This window comes from Podarcis vaucheri (genome assembly GCF_965113315.1).
Source record: "Podarcis vaucheri genome assembly, chromosome: 5".
NCBI classification, from domain to species: Eukaryota; Metazoa; Chordata; class Lepidosauria; order Squamata; family Lacertidae; genus Podarcis; species Podarcis vaucheri.
In genome coordinates this window covers 55,216,410-55,237,430 of record NC_138763.1, presented here as the reverse complement: position 1 = coordinate 55,237,430, position 21,021 = coordinate 55,216,410, and the positions used below count along the sequence as shown (strand labels likewise).

The following is a 21,021-nucleotide window of genomic DNA, read 5'->3' as shown; positions in this document are numbered from 1 at the left end:
CTAGGACCCTGCCAGAACTTTTGTGGCTCCTTCCCAAAGCAGCGTGCTTCTTACCCACCTTTGGGAAGGCAGCATGAGGGCTGAGGGTTTGTGCACCAAATTTTGGCCTCACACAGGGTACCAAAGTACCCAAGTCCACTGCTGTTGTCATGTGGTTCTTTTGTAACACCTGAACTGTCACACCTGACACAAACCTCTTATGGTTTTATGCAAACCACTTAATTTGTTGTTGTTTAATTAAGTGGCATTTAAATCTCGTTAAAGAAAATAAAAAGTATTTCTGCCCCTAGAAGCACTAATATGCTGTTATAAACTGCTGCTATTCTTAGAATTCACTCTTTTATTTGTAGTTTTGTTGCTTTTATTTTTAAAATTGTGGACCGCCTCAAATACCGCTTCTGTAGAAAGGCGAGATACAAATTGCTGTAACCCAACAAGCAAGCAAGCAAGTTTTTATTATCCATTGTTCAACAGCATCAGCACTGCTGTTCTTGCTAATTACATGACTCCTTGGAGTGCAAAATGTCTCCATTCGACAGTATTGCTCGTGCATACAGAACCTCAAGGCAGGAAATGAATAGTTAAAAGACTTGTCATAACCGTGCTCAAAATCATTATTTTTGCTGCCAGTAGATCAACCTTTTGCATCTTGGAAAGAGACTACAGGAGGCTCGTCTTCAGCCAGCACTCTCACTCCACTTCAAAGGAGACTGCAATAATGGAGTTGGATCTTTTTTCTTTTTTCAAGACATAATTGCAGTGCGTGCTAAATGTTAGAAGGAGATGAAGAAGACGGTGCTAGTGGGGAGGCAGATGGTTGCTGGACGACTTTCAGTGAAAACAACGTGTGAGTGGCTGGGAGATGATCCAGGTACATTTCAGAGTGGACAATCAGGATGAGAATTTGTACCTGGCCTATTGAGGTGGGTGCCAGGGCACCACGTCCTGGTAGGACCCACCACTGATGTACACGTAACCCTGTACCACCCCTCCCCTACCTTCACATTTCTCACCTGCCTAGCACACCAAGTCACGCTAAGTAGTTGCATGTAGCTATGATTTAACATTCCCCATTTAAAATGTTGCTACATCAGGAGTATTGCGAGGAATTAAGATGGTCCCTCTATGTAGCCACTTGGTATTGCTTAGAGCTATACCTGCCACCACCAGGGCCCACCAACGGAGAAGGGACCAAGAAGGCATGTTGCCACAGGCCCCATCAAATCTGGAATTGCCCTGTGAACAAATAATGGGCTCTGTTTTTCCCCTGATTTATCAAGCCAAATGAGTTGGGGCAACAGCACAGCAGCAACACCAGCAGCCCCACTGCAGGGGGGGGGGGAAGGATGGAGGCAAACTATCCAGTTATCAGAAGAGGAACGGTCTACTTTAGCTAGTTGTTGTATTCAGAAAACAATGCTGGGAGTTAAAATGAAACTGAAAGGCACAGATCTTTTCTGGTAATCTGCTGAAAAACAGGTGGATGGCTGAATATTTCTATTCTTCTTCTGGGGCAACTTGTCTTTTCACATCTGACTTTAAAACAGGTGCTGCCAGCTATAGAAAATGCTTCCTGGTCTCAAAGATTTGTGGGGTTTCTTTTCTTCAATAAACTAATTCCGCAGCACATTTTGAGATTTTGCATTTGTTGTTGTTGTTGTTTTATTCATCGCCCTCTTATATAGTGATTGATTTTTTAAAAATCACACAAATTGGCACAAATTGTGTTCTGCTCTTCTTACGCACTTTCAGCTTACGAACGTGGCAAACCTGGAAGTGTTTACTTCCAGGTTTGCTGCCCGTGCATGCGCAGAAGTGATCTGCGTGCTACGTGCAGAAGCGCTCGATCGCACCGCGCAAATGCGCAGAAGAGGTGCTCTAGTTGTGGACTTTTCAGGGTGCAGATGGCACCCTGAAACGGATTAAGTCCGCAACTAGAGGTACCACTGTATAACAAAGCCTTTGTAGCTTTCATGGCAGAGAGGAAAACAGCAGAAAGGTAATGGAAACGACTTTCAACTTTGAACAAAGCCATTTTGAGAGCAGTGAGTTGAAAGTGACTGTCAAACATGTCCCGAAATGGGTTCAGTGAGAGTGACACTAAATGTTAAGAAGGTGTTGTTACCATCAACATCATCAAACTTTGGAATTGGAAAGGGTGTCAAAAGCAGCATGGAAAAGTCAACTAAAAGCTAACCAAGAGGAAACACTCCAAAGTTCTTAAATGAGAGTAATAATAAATTGTATGCATCACCTTTATAGTACGATCTCTGTTGAGCCCCTGATTAAACTGTCCAGATAACTTGCCACTGTCCCTCTGTGCACCTGCTGCTGTGCTCTCCCTTGCAACTAGGGTAAGGTTCATTGAAAAGTGTGTGCTGAGCAATCAAGTCTGGAAAATGTCACCCAGAGGTCCCCACACTGCTCTAGCAGCAGATCACTGATGTTCCATCAATTGCTTCCATCTGCCTTTCTACCACAGCTTCAGGTCAGAGTTTGTTAAAGGAGCAGGTGGAGCTTCTTTCATTTCCCCCGTAAGTTGATACGCGGAAATCTGCTTTTAAAGATCCCAAATCTATTATACAGTGGTACCTCAGGTTACAGACACTTCAGGTTACAGACGCTTCAGGTTACAGACTCCGCTAACCCAGAAATAGTACCTCGGGTTAAGAACTTTGCTTCAGGATGAGAACAGAAATCGCGTGGTGGCAGCGGGAGGCCTCATTAGCTAAAGTGGTGCTTCAGGTTAAGAACAGTTTCAGGTTAAGAACGGACCTCCAGAACGAATTAAGTTCTTAACCCGAGGTACCACTGTACTGTAAACCAGAAGGAAGAAAAGGAAGAAATCTCTTGTAGAACTAAGCTTCTCCATCCCACATAATTGATAGAAGAGACAGCGTTGAGCACTGAGAGGCTGGAGTTGAGTCTTTTATTTGTGGTAACTGGAGGAGCAGCCATCTTAATAATGGCTTCTCATTCTTTGAAATACTTCCTATTGGCTCACTAGGGAGGTCTGCCTGGCATCCTCATTCATATCATTTACACCCCCAACAGAAATACTTCTAGTTACCTATGCTTTTAAAAAACTACTAACGCAGGAATTTCTTCTTCTTCTAGCAGGTTTTTAAAAATTTTCTTGTCTTATCTGCTTTATTTTATTGTTTTCTATTGTGTGTGTGTTTTAAAGTAGTGCAGGATTCAAAATATGACACAGATTTTTAAAAACTGCTTCATAACCACCTGTATCAGTTTTGAAAGAGTAAAAATGCATTCCCACCTGTGAGGTGGTCGGTTTTGCTTTGCAAAAATTGGGAGAATTAAGATGGAATTTTCACATTTAAACAACCTCAGGCGGCATATATTTTGCTCTGAAACTTATGGATCCCCGATTAAGTAATTCCAGTCAGCATTCATCAGAGCCTTGTGTAGAAAGAATGTGGATGTGCGTTATTTAAATACGATGTTCGTCTTGCATTGCCTTTCCTCCATAGGAACTCACAGGAACATTTACAGGGTACTAATGAGAGGAAGCTTGCTTAGTTCCATCCACGTAACTGCTCCATGTGTTTTCCAGATCATTGTCTGGGCCTCTGACAAAATTATTTTGAATAAGCAGATCTAGTGTCCTCAATGTGAGACCCTGGGTCACAGAACTTTGCCCTCATGTTCAACTCAAAAAAACAACAAAACACACACACACACGCCTACACATGGGTTACTGATATTTATTTTCCTATGACAATGATATATGGAACAGAACAGACTGCATACTGTTGCCAGTAGTAAATCAGGAGAGAAATTCTCAAAAATGTTTAGTTAAAGTAGCATTTGGCTTATAAACAGTGGGTAAGGGATTAGAAGATAGGGCCAGGGGAGACCGTGAGAAAGCCACCAATTCTAAGCAAAATGAGCCCTAATCAAGCTGGTCTTTCAAGGGGTATTTTTAGGTCCCACTGAGATCCTATATTATAGCACAGCTCTGTTGATGGGAAAAATGCTTATTAATAATAAATCCTGGCCATGGAAAACTGACATGGAGGAGTAAGGTTAACAGCACTGCTAATGCAATTATTGTCGAAAAGAAGGCCGCCAATGTGAATTGGGAATGATAGAGGGAACAAGACCACAGAAAGTTAGGGGTAGGAGAGTCCCAGTGAAGTTGATCCTCCGCCATTGGCCTACATTAACCAGCAGCTGCTCTCCAGGGGTTCAGACACAGTTTTCTCCCAGCCCTACCCTAGAGATGCCAAGGACCGAACTTCTGATCTTCTGAATGGAAAGCATGTATTTGAAGCCCTAAGCTACAATCCTTCCATTAATCTAGCAACACAAGACTGATTTTTTGCAGGGAGTGGGACCACCCTTTACACCTAAGCCTTAAGAAAGTTCCTTGAAAGGCTGTTCGTTAGGACAGTGGTCTGATCCTATGCAGAGCGAGAAGCTATTGAAATAATTGGGCAAACTGAAACTTGTTGAAATTTACTGATTTCTCAGGGACATCAAGATTATTTCTGGAGTATGCTACATAGGCTGCTATTCAACTAAGCCAGATTCAGTGCAGACCCACGGAAATAAATGTTTTTCGTTGGATATCACCCATAAAGTTGAATCCGTAAGAACCTAGCAAAAGGCAGAACTTGTACAGGGGAACACAAGAGAACCACCATGTCCTCAAGACACTCATAATGTTCATTCATCTTCCATCTGAGACCTTGGACTCGACTTTATTGATTTGATTTATAACAATCACAGGAATCGATACTAACAACAGACCTCAGGTGGCACTCAGATCCTCCCCCCCCCGTCATGTGACTAGTTTTTGCCTGTTAGAGGCCCTCTGCGAGTTGGTCTTAAAACTACAGCAATATATACTGAATAATCTAAAATAAAAAAAAATTCTAGGCACATTTGCAATCAAGGGGGTGGGGATGTTCTGTTTCCTGGAGGTAGTCCTATAAATGGAAAATGAGCGGGTTGGATATTTGACCCGTTTGCTGAATTTTGCTTGAGGAAGTGAGCACACTGGGGAAAAAACAATCCATGGAAGCCTTATCAGAGAGAGAAAAAGTCCTTAATGTGAAATGCCTTGAGCTGTTCTTTTGCCCCTCAGAAATGCATTGCTGGCAAACACCCATGGGGCTTCTTGGTTTTTCTAAACTGAAATTAAAGAGTTCTTACCTAGCAAGAGGTGAATAGGGAGGAGATGAGGCTCCAAGGCGTGAGCACCATTTGAAACAGCAATAAGTCCTGGGATGGGGGGGGGGACACTGAAGGGTTTGCTAGAAATGGACTGGTATAATATGAAATTGCACCGATTGCTAAAAATCATGTGATATGATGACCCCAAACAGGAAGCAGGCTGGACCAATTCACACAAACGTCAGGGTGTGCAACACAGCAATTTTATAACTACTACTTTTGGGGGGGAGGGATAATTAAGAGCAGATGCCTAGACTCCGGGTCTGTCCATAAGCAGAGCATGCGCTTTCTGAACATCACCACTTAATCCACATCAAGGCAGTTTACAGTGATGTTTGAAACAGCAGCTGATGTTTTGCAGGGTGATGCTCACAGGCAGAAGCGGAGATGTCAGGACAGATGTGACAGTTACGTCAGCGCTGAGCAGTGACACAAGTGTGCTACAGAGGTTGGGTGGCATTCAGAGCTGCACACCCAAAAGCTCTCAAAACCTAGGTTCGCTTTCCTCCCCAGTACACCATTGCTGCAATTAACTTTTTTTTTGCCTGATCAGAATTAAGGGGCTGCATTCAATGTTGTGTGAGCAGATTCCCGCTGGTGCAATGGAACTTCCCTTTCCTCTGCTCCACCTGAAGCGCCGCCACAAACTTTTCTAGGTTTGTGCATCCCTCAACCCTCCAAAGTAGATTTGGCAAGGGGAGAGATGATCACGTTCTTTTGCACAAGCGGCATCTGTTCTGCTTGTGCACAGACATGGTTGCCTACAACCCACCATTACCACTGACGTAACCAACAGTACATTTCTGTGTGTTCGCAAGAAACACGAAAGAAAGGCAACCCTTTGATTAATATGGCTGTAATGTACCTCCCCTCTCTCTACAACCCTCGAGAGAAACAAAGAATTTATGCACTCCTCAGCTGCCGTACCAGTTGAAAGCATAAGGTAATTTCCCCTTCCTAAGAGTAGGTCCTTCCTTCGTCACCCTATTATTGTTTTGAAAAACAAAGGGAACAATTTTACTGAACAAACTGCTTGTTTCTTCCCCCCTTGCCCTCTTTCTTCTGGGTAGATTCCAACGATACACTTGTCCTGCTCACCTCCTGCAAACCTTTCCATTATTATGTGCATTTCCTGAAGAGAAGGATAACAAACAGGAATTCAGATCATAAAGCTGCTGCAGTTGTTATTCTTCAGAATCTGTAAAGTACATTAATGGCAATAACAGTGCACATTAGCCCCGCTATTCAGCAATGTTTTTAGTACCCAGCTGAGTCCAAATATAAGCCCTAATGGCACATAGAGCGTCTTAACAGCAATTTCCAATCAATTTGCTTTTGTATAGCATCTTTCAGACAATGGATCACAAGCAGTTATGCTGGGGGAGAGAGAGAGGAGATAATGAGCTAATGATTTAGGTGAACCAGGGATGGTAGCTTTCACCCAGACGGGCTAGCGGGGGTGATGTGCGGAGGCAGCACACAGTGGCATTGCGGGACGGACGCAGGCATTTCTGCTGGTCTATTACAGCCAAGGGGAAATGGAGAGAAGAAAGGGGAAATGGCAGTGCAGCCAGTTCAGCTATAACCGTATTCAACTCTCTCCCACGGTCCCCCAGATTTGATTCCACAACAGAAGCTAAATCTGAAACCCAAAGTGGATTTGCTGAAACGGTGAGAATACAAAAGCAGGGAAAGGATGCTTTTGACATTTTCTACCTTGAATTCCCAGCGTCACCCTCTCACAGGCCTGTACGCAAGCCAAGCTTCTTGAGTAAGTCTACACTGTGGGTGAATGCACAGCATTCCTTCCAGTGGTGCTCTTGTTCTGCCTGGTTTGGGCAATAATAAACTGAGCTACGAGAAGCTTTTTATCTGCATATGTAGCCCCTTTGCTTCTCCATTTATGAAGCACAAGATCCAACCATTAAGCCTCTGTTTCCCACTTTTCTTCCAAAGTGGACCTATATCCCCATTTTGTCTGATCACAGACATCAGAACAAGCCAGGATTCAATAAATAATAAAACAGTAGTGAGCCTACTATGTTTGATGCGGCAGCCACATTTCTAGGCAGTGACACCAACTCTGGGGGAGCAAAGATCCCTTGGCCCCCTCAATATTTGTTGGCAGGGGACCGGGGGCCCCTCAATCTTGATGGGGCCTGGCATGCAGCTTCAGTAGCCAGCTCTCCAGAGTGCTCAGCCTCCTCCAGACGGTGTGCGTCACATGCATGACGTCACACACATGCCGGGCCCCCTGTCAATCTTGAGGGCAAACTGGCACCTTTGTTCTGGGTGGGGCATTTTTGAGGGGGAGGTGCACAGTGCCAGCCAATCCTCCCTTCTCACTGAGGGGAAAGGGTGTGAGGGTGGGTGGAATGGAAACACAGCAATCTTCTTCATTTCTCCTCCATGCCCTGAGTGTTAACTTACACAATGGACTCTGTAAAGGTCAAGTGAACAGGAAATTGAGTATCAGCATGGCTTTGATGCTGGATTAGGTATCTCGGTTTTAGATTCCAGCAGAAAAACAGACTTGTACAAGCTACAAGTTTAGGGAAGGGCAGAGAGAAAGTACTTTCAGGTGTGTTTGTTGTGTTTCTGACCTTTAGATTTTCTTTCCTGACGGACAATCAAGGGGGAAATGTTTAACTCATTGCTATATAAAGGGCTAAGTAAGTGGTTGGAAACTAATTATGGTAAGCAATTGGATTTTTTTTAACCAGTTCCTGGGTTGATTTTTATGCCTAGAAATCTTGAAAAGACCTCATGCTGAGCTGTACACATTGGGTAAGTTAGAAATTAGGCCTGAGTTACACTGGACACTCAGACAGCTAGCCATAGTAAAGTGAGTGCTTTAAAAGAGTAAAGGATAACTTAGGGTAGCTATTTTCCCCAAAGCATTTTATTTCACCCTTTAGCAATAAGTACCCGTCCCCACCAAGGAGGAGACAGGGGACTCCCCTGAGAAGGAGTCTTGTTCACCAACACAGGAGCCAGATATATGGAGAAACGTGACTCAAAGAAGTAGGAGGCCCAGGGTTCACTCTGATTGTTTAGAAATACACAATCGCTTTGAGGTCCTCTCCCCTAGCATGGAAGACGAAGAGCAGACTCCATTTGAGGATCTCTCCCTCATTACAGTCGATCAGGTATATGAAGACGAGCAGCAAAGTCAGTCCTCAGGGAATGTGCAGGTGACCTTGGAACGGACAGCTCACGGAAGAACCCCGACCAAACCCAAGAGGAGGCGTGTAGTGGTGATAGGGGATTCCCTACTGAGGGGAACAGAAGCAGTGATCTGTGGGCCTGACAAGATGTCTCGGGAAGTGTGCTGTCTCCCCGGGGCTAAGATCCAAGATGTAACTGAACGACTGCAAGGAATCATAAAACCCACTGACGAATACCCCTTCCTCTTGGTTCATGTGGGAACCAATGACACTGCAAGCAATAGCCTCCAGAAGATCAAAAGAGACTACGAGGCTCTCGGCAGGAAATTGAAGCAACTAAATGCACAAATTGTCATCTCGTCTGTCCTCCCAGTTGAACGACGTGGCCCAGGGAGAGAGGGGAAAATAGTGGAAGTGAACAGCTGGCTTCGCAAATGGTGTAAACAGGAACGGTTTGGATTCTTAGATCACGGACTACAGTTTCTTGAAGATGGACTTCTGGCAAGTGATGGGCTGCACCTCACAACGGTTGGGAGAAATGTTTTTGCCAAAAATCTCAGAAACCTCATCAGGAGGGCTTTAAACTGACTAATGTGGGGGAGGGAGACAGTGCTCCTGAAGGTAGGAGTCTATCAATTAATGAAGATGATCATCCAAATGTCATAGACCAAATGGAGCAAACAGCACGCGGACCTAGTGGTGGGAGGAAAAAATCCTTAAATAAGAGACACGGGGGAATGATTAATGGACTTCAATGTCTCTACACTAATGCGCAAAGCATGGGAAATAAACAAGATGAGCTTGAGCTCTTGGTACAGCAAACTAAATATGACATAATAGGCATCACTGAAACCTGGTGGGATAAGTCCCACGATTGGAATGTAATAATGGGGGGATACAATCTATTTCAGAGAAACAGACCAGACAAGAAAGGAGGAGGAGTGGCGTTATATGTCAGGGATGTGTATACCTGTGAAGAGATCCAAGATTTAGAACCTCAAAGCCAAAGTGAGAGCATTTGGGTCAAAATTAAGGGAGAGAAGAATAACAGAGACCTCATTGTGGGAGTTTACTATAGATTCCCAAGCCAAACGGAGGACATAGATGATGCCTTCCTGGAACAGATGGCCAAGCATGCAAAAGGAAGGGAGATAGTAGTAATGGGGGACTTCAATTACCCGGATATTTGTTGGACGTCAAACTCAGCCAAGAGCATAAGGTCAAACAGATTCCTCACTGGCCTTGCAGACAACTTCATTGTCCAGAAAGTGGGAGAAGCAACAAGAGGAACAGCCATTTTAGATCTGGTCCTAACCAATGTTGATGACCTGGTTAATGGGGTAGATGTGGAAGGATCATTAGGCGCGAGTGATCATGCTCTTCTGAAGTTTACTATACAGCGGAAAGAAGCAGCCAAGCATACTAGGACTCAATTTCTTGACTTTAAGAAAGCCGACTTCATAAAACTTAGGGAAGTGCTGGGTGAGATCCCATGGACAGCAATACTAAAAGGAAAGGGAGTTCATGATGGCTGGGAGTTTGTTAAGAGGGAGATAGTAAAAGCACAACGACAGGCAATACCAATGAGACGGAAACGTGGAAGGTGCCTAAAGAAGCCAGGGTGGCTATCTAAAGAACTTTTAACTGAATTAAGATTAAAAAAGGATGTGTACAAAAAATGGAAAAGGGGGGAAACCACCAAAGAGGAATTCAAACAAATAGCCAGCACGTGTAGACACAAAGTCAGAAAAGCTAAAGCACAGAATGAACTCAGGCTTGCTAGAGAGGTTAAAAGCAACAAAAAAGGCTTTTATGGGTATGTTCGTAGCAAAAGGAAGAACAAAGAAACAGTGGGGTCACTCAGAGGAGAAGATGGTGAAATGCAAACAGGGGACACAGAAAGGGCTGAACTCCTCAATGCCTTCTTTGCCTCAGTCTTCTCCGATAAAGAAAACAATGCCCGACCTGAAGAATTTGGAGCAAATGATTCAGCAAAGGAAACACAGCCCAGAATAACTAAGGAGATAGTGCAAGAATATTTGGCTAGTTTAGATGTATTCAAGTCTCCAGGGCCAGATGAACTGCATACAAGAGTATTAAAAGAACTGGCAGATGTGATCTCAGAACCACTGGCAGTCATCTTTGAGAATTCCTGGAGAACAGGCGAAGTCCCGGCAGACTGGAGGAGGGCAAATGTTGTCCCTATTTTCAAAAAGGGGAAAAGAGAGGACCCAAATAATTACCGCCCAGTCAGTCTGACATCAATACCAGGGAAGATTCTGGAACAGATTATTAAGCAAACAGTCTGTGAGCACCTAGAAAGGAATGCTGTGATCACCAATAGTCAACATGGATTTCTGAAAAATAAGTCATGTCAGACTAACCTGATCTCGTTTTTTGACAGAATTACAAGCCTGGTAGATGAAGGGAACGCAGTGGATGTAGCCTACCTTGATTTCAGCAAGGCATTTGACAAGGTGCCCCATGATATTCTTGTAAAGAAGCTGGTAAAATGCGGTCTTGACTATGCTACCACTCAGTGGATTTGTAACTGGCTGACTGCCCGAACCCAAAGGGTGCTCATCAATGGTTCCTCTTCATCCTGGAGAAGAGTGACTAGTGGGGTGCCACAGGGTTCTGTCTTGGGCCCGGTCTTATTCAACATCTTTATCAACGACTTGGATGATGGACTCAAGGGCATCCTGATCAAATTTGCAGATGACACCAAACTGGGAGGGGTGGCTAACACCCCAGAGGACAGGATCACACTTCAAAACGACCTTGACAGATTAGAGAACTGGGCCAAAACAAACAAGATGAATTTTAACAGGGAGAAATGTAAAGTATTGCACTTGGGCAAAAAAAATGAGAGGCACAAATACAAGATGGGTGACACCTGGCTTGAGAGCAGTACATGTGAAAAGGATCTAGGAGTCTTGGTTGACCACAAACTTGACATGAGCCAACAGTGTGACGCGGCAGCTAAAAAAGCCAATTCAATTCTGGGCTGCATCAATAGGAGTATAGCATCTAGATCAAGGGAAGTAATAGTGCCACTGTATTCTGCTCTGGTCAGACCACACCTGGAGTACTGTGTCCAGTTCTGGGCACCACAATTCAAGAAGGACACTGACAAACTGGAACGTGTCCAGAGGAGGGCAACCAAAATGGTCAAAGGCCTGGAAACGATGCCTTATGAGGAACGGCTAAGGGAGCTGGGCATGTTTAGCCTGGAGAAGAGGAGGTTAAGGGGTGATATGATAGCCATGTTCAAATATATAAAAGGATGTCACATAGAGGAGGGAGAAAGGTTGTTTTCTGCTGCTCCAGAGAAGCGGACACGGAGCAATGGATCCAAACTACAAGAAAGAAGATTCCACCTAAACATTCGGAAGAACTTCCTGACAGTAAGAGCTGTTCGACAGTGGAATTTGCTGCCAAGGAGTGTGGTGGAGTCTCCTACTTTGGAGGTCTTTAAGCAGAGGCTTGACAACCATATGTCAGGAGTGCTCTGATGGTGTTTCCTGCTTGGCAGGGGGTTGGACTCGATGGCCCTTGTGGTCTCTTCCAACTCTATGATTCTATGATTCTATACCCAATTCTGCTCTATTCACCGTTAACTGCAGAATAATCAAACTCCACAGAATAAGCAAACAAACATGCTTTTTTATTTATGCTAGCTGGGCAGAGAACACAACTGAAATGGAAACTGAAAAACAGAGCCTAAATCTACCTCATAACATAAAGGTCTAATATTTAACTCTTCAAGAGTTATGCCACCATACAGACTCCTCCCCCCAGCCTACTGAAGCAATTATAGGGTGATTGTAATACAGTCATACCTCATGTTACATTTGCTTCATGTTACGTTCTTTCAGGTTAGGTCCCGTGGTGACCCGGAAGTACCGGAAAGGGTTACTTCCGGGTTTCGCCACTCACCCATGTGCAGAAGCGCAAAATGACATCACGTGCATGCACAGAGGTGGCAAATCGCAACCCGCGCGTGCGCAGATGTGCCGCTGCGGGTTGCGCTCTTTTCATGTTGTGAACGGCCCTCCAGAATGGATCCCGTTCGTAACCAGTGGTACCACTGTAATGAAAAATCCATCTTCAATCAGGAAAAGTCTTGAGTAAACAGACTTTTGGGTGTGGGGCACTTCCTGATAAGCCTTTTGTTGTGCACTTGCCCTGTCTTATTTACTGAACTTTTCAGAGGGTCCTATTTTGCAATTGCTCCTTATTAAAACAAATTGTCGTTCTTTAAATGGAGGCCACCATTTAAACATGAACATCTACCATGTCACAAGTCAGAAAGACAAATCCTCTCTCTCTCTCTCTCTCTCTCTCTCTCTCTCTCTCACACACACACACACACACACACACACACACACATACACACACACATGTACGTCCTGGTGGGTGGGTATGTGCCATTTGCCCCATCCTGGCTATAAAGTTATTTCAAACCACAGTTTAATAACCTGACTGATCCCAAGCTGGCAACCACACTTTCCCAGCTTGGACAAAAGAGGGAAATGTGATTAATTAGAGGCTTCCTGGCTTTTGCAAAGGAAGGGGTGAAGGGGTGCATGCGTGGGTGAAACAGAACATTTGTATTTTGGATAATCAATATGAGACATGACCATCCGAATGCGTCTTGTCTCCCTCAGCACTTGCTGCACATTTGCTTTTTAATGTTGTTCATGTTTCCTCAAGTGTGCTCCAAAATTTCTTTTTCTGACAAGAGTCCATGGACCTCAAGGCCAAGCCAAAACAACTGAGGCTGAAATTCTATACCCACTTACCTGGGAGCCTGCCCCCTTGAACTCAAATGGGACTTACTTCTGAGCAGATGTGAATCACTGGGAACATTGTCTGTGGGAGAGATTGTGTTTTCTGCCCTCATCCAATGAGAGTTCTTTTTGTTTTAACTCTCAAAGCAGAACGAACAATTGCAGAGCCCCACCACAATGGAACAATGAAAGCGCAAAAGTGGCCTTTGCACAAAGAATTATTAGAACCCCTCTCTGGAAATCATACAGAGAGAAAGGCTCACTTGAGTATGAGCATCACCTTTTCTGCCAGGATAATGAAAGACGGACAATGAAAAATAGGCAGAAGGGCAACATTCATTTAACAAGTTAACTTCATGGCCCCACTCTTTGTCCCAAAGGAACCCAGGTCTGGTCTGGGCTCACACATGAATTGTTACCTCCAAATTATCTGTGAATTAAATCACTTTTTCACCCATCTCAGTATTTTGTTGCTTTCTTAAAGGAATGTTTGTTTGTTTGTTTTATTTGCATATAAATTATTTATAGCCCGTTCTTTATGGAATCCCAGAGCAAGGAACAAAGTAATAAAAAAAGAAAGAACGAGGCATAGAAAAACAATATGAAAAACCCACAAAATCACATAAACAGGTCCAATAAACAATAATTTAACAATTCTGTCATAAGGTAAACAAGCAAAACTACAATAACAACATGGTGAAATTTCCAATATAGCCGAATAACTAGGTGAAAACAAACACAAGGTACTGAAACAGATTTAAACAGAATAAACAACCAAACAACCACTGGCTTTAGCAACAGTTCCCATCCTGTTTTTCACTTATGGGAACCCATTCTCTCCTCATCTGTCCCTCTTTCAAAGAAGGTCCCATTCTGTGCCAACTTAACTCACCCTGTGGCTTTTGAGCAACTTAACACCTTTATCTCCCTGCTTTCCAATCCACCCAGGCTCTCACCCTGAGCAGTATGAATTGTTGTCCACAAAAAAACCCACCTTTTATCCACAGTAGCAATGGAGGGGGGGGAACCATCTGCTTTATCTAGACAAAAAAACCACTCCATTTTGATAATGCTATTAGAAGGAACTTGGAGGAATCTCAAGCCCTGAAAAGAGATAGGAAACCCTTTGGAGCCCAAGGGCCACATATTCTTCGAGCCATCTTCTGAGGGCCACATGGCATTTGTGGGCCAGGTGAGAGGAAAAACTGGATGGAACAAATAATATCAATTATTGTACAAACTACTTTTGTACAGTAGGCTACTTTCTCCATATCCCTCTTTTTCCTCCAGTTTGAGTTAGGTTAGAGCCTGATCAGAATTATTTGAACCAATGGTTCTATAGCAGCTGCTTAGAAAATGCTGGGACAAGAATTTTTCACTACTACGGCTATTACAAGGATATGCGCTTCCAAAATTTGTCTGAGAGCACTCACTTCTTTAAATTATTGGGTACAGTTTTCCAAAGCTTGTTATATTTGGATCAGATGGTGTATTTCTGAAATACAGTTTCTTTGCTTTCTGCCAAGTGTATGGTAGTGTGAGGGGGACAAAACGAGACTTGTGAGTTTAACTTTTATTTTGCAGTGAACTTTCTCTCCAAAGCAACTTCTGCTACACACAGCAGCTGGACTACAGTTTAAGATGACAGCACTGAAGCTATTAACACGTGGGAGCAGATCTGAACCAAATATTTGCTATGAACTTAGAAATCAACCATCTTTCAAAAAGATGTGTCATGTTGAAAATTCACACACAAAGCTCTTCTTACAGTAATTTTCCAAGTTAAAGTTTGTTACTTACAGAGGAAAACAAAGAACAGTTTTTTTAGCATCTCTATGAAGAAGCCCATAGAAACTGCATTTTATTTTATTTTTTGCTTTCACAGATGTGGCAAACACAACTAAGAATGTTGGTCCTTAACCGCTAAAAAGATCTGAAATTTGTTTTCTCTTTTTCATATCCAGCATGTCTGACTTTCCTTACGTACATACGTAGGATGACACTAAAATGGGGGGAAATGTAGTGAATTTTCTATTAAGAGCTTTAGACTGCAATCCACACACTTACTGGGAAGTAAACCTCACAGAACTCAGTGGGACTTACTTCTAAGCAAACATGCGTAGGACCGTGCTGTTTAAAAGTAAAGGTTGAGAAATCTGAGTCTTTAATGCAAGGAACACTGAGAATGTGAGAACTGTATTTGTGAAAAAGCATTGTTTGGTAATGTGTATGAGAATGATACACCACATTTGCCAGCACTACTTAGTGGTGCTTACCAGCTTTTATTACCTCCAGGATATCACTCAGCATGCAGCACTTGTTTCCAAAGTTCAAGAGAAATCAAACTGAGTGAACTATGGCATCTGAAAAAATGGAAGGAGAGCCTCATTTTTCCTTACAAAACAGTGGCCCTTTCAACTATTAGCCCTCATCAGTTTACAAGCTTCTGGTGTGGAGTCGAATGCCACCTAGGCAAGACAAAAACCTGACCAGGTTTAGAACTGATTCTGAATGGGCAGCAGCAACAGGGGCATCACATTCTCATGTACTTGATATTAACCAGACTAAGTAAGTAAAAACAGGTTCCAAAGAGCTCCCCGAGAGAAAACGTAAACCAATGAAAAATTTATGGTAGGAAAACTGTTGACTAAACAAAACAAAGCAAAAATCTGCCTTTTCTCCTGCCAGAGCATGTTGTATCACTTAAATTTTAAATGGGACACTTTTTAAAAAGCGTAACATGTTGTTCCCAGGGTCAAACGTGTTTCCGCAGTGAAAGAATCTAAGCAATGATGCCGGGGCCCCGTAACTCTTTTTGGAAAGGTAGGATAATTCACATACTCAAGGCTGAGAGCACTTACTGCTTAGTGGCAGATAATCTCGCAGGGAGGCTGAGGGAAGGCGCTGAATGTACAAGAAACCCAAAGATGTTTATTCCATCCAGCTGCAACCTAACCAGATCTATGAGCTTCTGTGTCCTGCTAGGGTTGCCATCTAGTGGATACACCACACAGCACATGCAGTCCAATACAAGCATCAAAGATTGACAAATGCTGTCATATTCCAACAAACAACTCCAATTGTTCAAGCCAACTCAAGTTTAATGACCCCTAATCCAGAGTGAAAGGAAGTTAGTAACCGCTGAATGTGGGGGAAATAAAAGGATTTTGGCCAAGTATCTCCCCACGCAAGAATAATAAGAAATTGCCTCAGTCTTGAGGGAAAGTAACTGTCAGAATCTATGACGACGAGCTCAGCCAGTAGTGCACGAGACTCTTAATCTTAGGGTCATGGACTTGAGTCTCACCTGGAGCGAAAGACTCCTGCATTGCAGGGGGCTGGACTACATGACCCTCATGGTCCCTTCCAACTCTACAATTCTATGATTCTATGAAGACGGCTTGACCGCCAGTAGGAGGCAACAGTGCTCAATATAACTCTTCATGTGAAGGGAATGTACTTTTGACATAAGCCAGTAGTTCAAAAACAGGAATTACTGTTCTTTAAAGACAAGTCTGAATACCTGGCTTCCCACTTGTTTTAATGTCAGGCTCTCAGGGTGCATTTACAGGGGCTGTTTCTTGCTGTGTGTTTGCTTTTCGAAAGGCAGGGTATCTTTAACTGTGTTCTCGGAAAACAGAAGATACGTTTAACACCTTCCAATGTGCGTGGTACAGAACACAAGCTGGCTGCATGGAACAACAGTACGGAGACAGCAGGTCAAAACGCCACCAGAGGAGATGATGGAAAACCCTAAATTGTGTGTAGAAACAAGCCCTCTTTACTCTTACCAGAATCCACATGCCTAGAAAACAGGGTTTATTCATTGACAGCCATGACTGCTGTGAAGTCATATGCTTGAAATTCATTGGGATCTTCTAATAAATATTAGTCTTGCCACTATGTTTGATTTCCCCAACTCCTTTTTGATGGTCTGTACAAGGTGGTTTTTGCAAGAAATGTTGGTGTGGTACACCAGTATTTGTTCAGCCATGAGATTCCATTTGAGACGATGCAATTCCAGAAGGGTTTACCCCGCAATTTTCCTGAATTTAGAGAATTTAGGCCTTGATCTTGTTCTTTGCATGTTATGTTGACAGGAACTGCTAGACAATAGAACAAGAACCTTGCTTGCAGCTGTCCTGCTGCATTTTTTAGCACTACCTTTTCAGGTGTTTCCTTACCTCTGGGATGAGGTATTTCATCACAATTTCTTTGCCTTTCTCTCCTAGTTTTTCATCCGGAGTAACTTCATATTCTGCCTGGAAAAGAAAATGAGAAAGGATTAGCTGCTGTGTTTTCTAGTTGGGAAATGTTTAGAGCAGGATTGCTGCATTCTAACAACCAAGGGAACAATTGGAAGATTTCCAAACACAGTCTGATAATGTTAGAGATTAACATTTTGTTAGGTTATTAAACAAATGTTTCATGCAAATACACACTCTCCCCTCTCCCTCCTCTCTCTCTCTCTCTCTCTCTCTCTCTCTCTCTCTCTCTCTCACACACACACACACACAAATTGAAGGACAAGGCATTGCCCTCTACATACATCAAGATACTCCAGGAATATTATAATACAGGATAGTTTCAAATGTTTGTGGGTTCTTCTTCCATTCAGCCTAGGCCTTTGTGAAAATAGTTGGCCAAAAAGCTGAGCTTACATTTGAAAGGGATCTCCTCAGTCAAAATAATACCATTTGTCTAGCTTGTGCAACAAAAATTCTTCAGAAGACACGTTTGATGAATAGCCAAAGTATGGTGGACCTCTCATTATTAAAGATGCACATTTATTTTTTAAGTTGGTTCCTTTGACCTAAGGAATGTTTTACCTGCTTTATCTAGGCTGTAGAAATCATCTTTGTGTTATTTTCACATTTCTGCATGCCTTCACCTTGCACCTGGCCTATTCTGGCCACAGTTTCAGACAGCTTGACATTTCTGGTTTCCATTTTAAAAGGGCAGAGCTGAATTTTGGCAGTCAGCAAAGCTGTCATAGTTGTGTCTACTGTTTTGTCTGTCACCTAGACAACAACTGGATGGTACTGGTCAGATTACCTTGGAGAGGTGCCAGGCAGAAATCCTGTCCTTCCCGAAACACAGTTGTTACCTGGCAAAGGTGTGCTTACCTAGCTTTGGTGAACATTGTGGTGAAGGATCTGCCCAGCCTGCATTGGCCTATCCTGGAACAGACCCCAACTACAAAAACAAGATATGTGTCTCCCATATCAGATGCCTTCTACATTGTGTGAATGATCACACAAAACATAGAAAATTTCAGGTAAGAAAATGTTGAGAAAATTGAATAAAGTGCTGTCTGAATGCAGTCTAACTCTTCTCTGAGTGACTCTGCCCACTGGGTAAGTCAACCGATTCATGAGGATTACTAATTGACTGTAGCATCTTTTGCAGAATCCCCAGGGCCTCACTTCCCTTTCTTCTCAATTTACTGTTTGTTAATACTGATGTGCGTTTTGAGGCATGCCCCCCTCCCCAATTGTCTCACACAGAAGGTTTGCAGGAAATGACCCCCATCAGAGAGACAGAACACATGCCTTACATGCAAGGTTCAAGTTCTGTCTCTGACATCTTCATGTAAGAGCTGAGAAAGACTCGTATCCGACATCCCGAGAGTCCTGTTGTCAGCCAGTGTAGACAGCACTGAACCAAATGGACTCATGGTTTGACTCTCTTTAATGGTAGCTTCTTATGCTCCCGTGGTGAACTGAATGTTGCACAGGAGCATTGCAGTGCTTTCAGAAATGAACCAGAAATTATTATGCCCAAAAAGGAAGTGGATCCACTCTACCGCCACTTGCCCCAACCCCTTTACATATTACAGGGGATGACCATTTCGCATGGGGGTTCTGGTCCCGGCCATCGGCAGAGTGTGCCCTGGCCCATTCTGTCCCGCCCCTGTTCTTCCCTTTTCTGGGTCCAAAAGGACCTGTGCAATCGTCTGTCACTTGGATGCTCCTAAAATGATCACCGTCTCTACATCCAAACATGAAAATTGTACATTAATTACGTCATTGCTTTTGGCCAGATTATGTCATGGCAGGGCCTATATCACATGACTAATGTTTGCCTTGGCCTGCACAGTGTCCTTATTGAAGTAATACCACCTTCAACTCAGAGCATGAAAACTGACTCCTTCTCTGATGTGGCAAATTCTGTGGTATTCCCACAAGCATTTTCAACCCGAGGACAGCGAGACAGTATGCACTTATTGTGTCGCTCAGAAGGGCTTGTGGGATATGAGCAGGGACTCAGCGGCTGCTATTTGACTATCTCAGGATGCTGTAAGAGTACAGCAATGCAATTGGATTCGTGTCGTTAAACGGCAACTGTGAAATAAACTTTTAAGATAACAATACTTCAGATGAGAAATCCGTGGACTGTGAAAAAGGATGACTGCAGCTCTTCCAATACCCTGACTGTACAGGGATGAACTAATTATATGCTCATAAAACAGAATACAAAGGGGTTTGCAGAACCCTTTCATCCAATTTCCTGTCCATTTAGATACTATCTGACTACAGGTCATTTTGCCTCTTGAAACCATGAACAGCCAAGAATGTTTATAGCATCTTAACAACATTTCTTCCCCACCACCCTTCTGAATCTATTCTGAAGAATAAAGTCGCACAGATAAAAAGAGCTATGTTTAAAAGGTTAGGAGACCTGAAGTCTTATCTAGGTTGTCATAATTTACGATCATGGCAAAGGGAAGATGGGAGGCTTCAGTAAGATTAAAGAATTATTGAGATACAAAGCAGCATTTCTAACAGGAAGGCATTTGCATTTCAGCTTCTATGCCTTGTACAGCTGTACAAAGACCCCAAAAGTACTGAACGGCAAAACCGTTCAAAATGCAATCATGTCCTGAACCCACACAATTTACAAGCTAATAATAATGGCCCAGCCTCTCCCCTCACTACCTTTCAAGCCCTGTGTTTATCACTATAAAATCGGATAATCTCATACAGGATTTGGCTTACAAATCACTGAAACAATTTTCACATTAATTGCATTTACATCCCAAGTGGACAAATCTGTTTGTATCATGTTCCGAGATTGTATATCTGGCAGCATGCCCATGGCTTCTCAGCTGATTAACCAATGCTGGCGCTTTCGGAAAGCTAAGAGGAAGAGGCATGCATAAAAGGTTAGCTGGGATCCAAGGGACATCATGTGACTGAGAGGCTGTAAAGCATCCTAATTGTATTTCTCCCACACCCTGAAAAGCTGCCCCCCAAACTGAAAGACTTTTCGGATCAGCAATCCATCTGGTGCAGGGAGTACTAATGGAAATGAATGTTCGTGCAGGTAGAAACGTCCTACATGGGTTTCATTGGACCCCGATTTCTGTGCTTAGGGAAATGGGAATATGTCATCCACTAGGAGCTGGAATGCAGAAAAGCTCAGCAAGGCTTTCTAAATGCAAAGGCATGAGCAATCCCAGAGGGTGAGACACTTCTCTTTAGATCAGTGGTCAACCCTTCCTTGGTTGAGAAACCCAATAGCACAGTGCCCTTGTTTGCACATCAAACAGTAGCCTTGTTTGCATAAGCATATGGCTCTCGGACAGGAGCTCATAGTCATTTTTCACCTCTCTGGTCTTTGGTACTCTTGTGCCACACTGAGCTAAACCAAGGTTTGGCTTAACATGTCTTCGAAATTGGGCCTGTGGTTAAGCTTTCTCCTTGATAACCACAAGCTGTAGGCTTCCATTTCTCTTCCATTTCTTTACTAAAGTTCTGTTTAAGTACCTTGGTTGTTTTTCTAGTCTTGTGCAAATTATATGAACCATCTGTGTTTTCTTTATGTACTCTTCTCCATCTAGTATAAATGTTTCCCCCTTT

At 43.3% G+C, this 21,021-nt stretch overlaps 1 protein-coding gene across 2 annotated transcripts in view; it reads right to left on the bottom strand.

The window, feature by feature from the left end:
- GRK5 (G protein-coupled receptor kinase 5) overlaps positions 1-21,021 on the bottom strand; it is a 153,020-nt gene that overhangs the window by 42,905 nt on the left and 89,094 nt on the right. For both annotated transcript variants that reach the window (XM_082222681.1, XM_082222680.1), the window contains exon 4: positions 17,344-17,421. In XM_082222681.1, the coding sequence (XP_082078807.1) occupies positions 17,344-17,421 (78 nt within the window). The remainder of the gene's footprint in view (positions 1-17,343; positions 17,422-21,021) is intronic.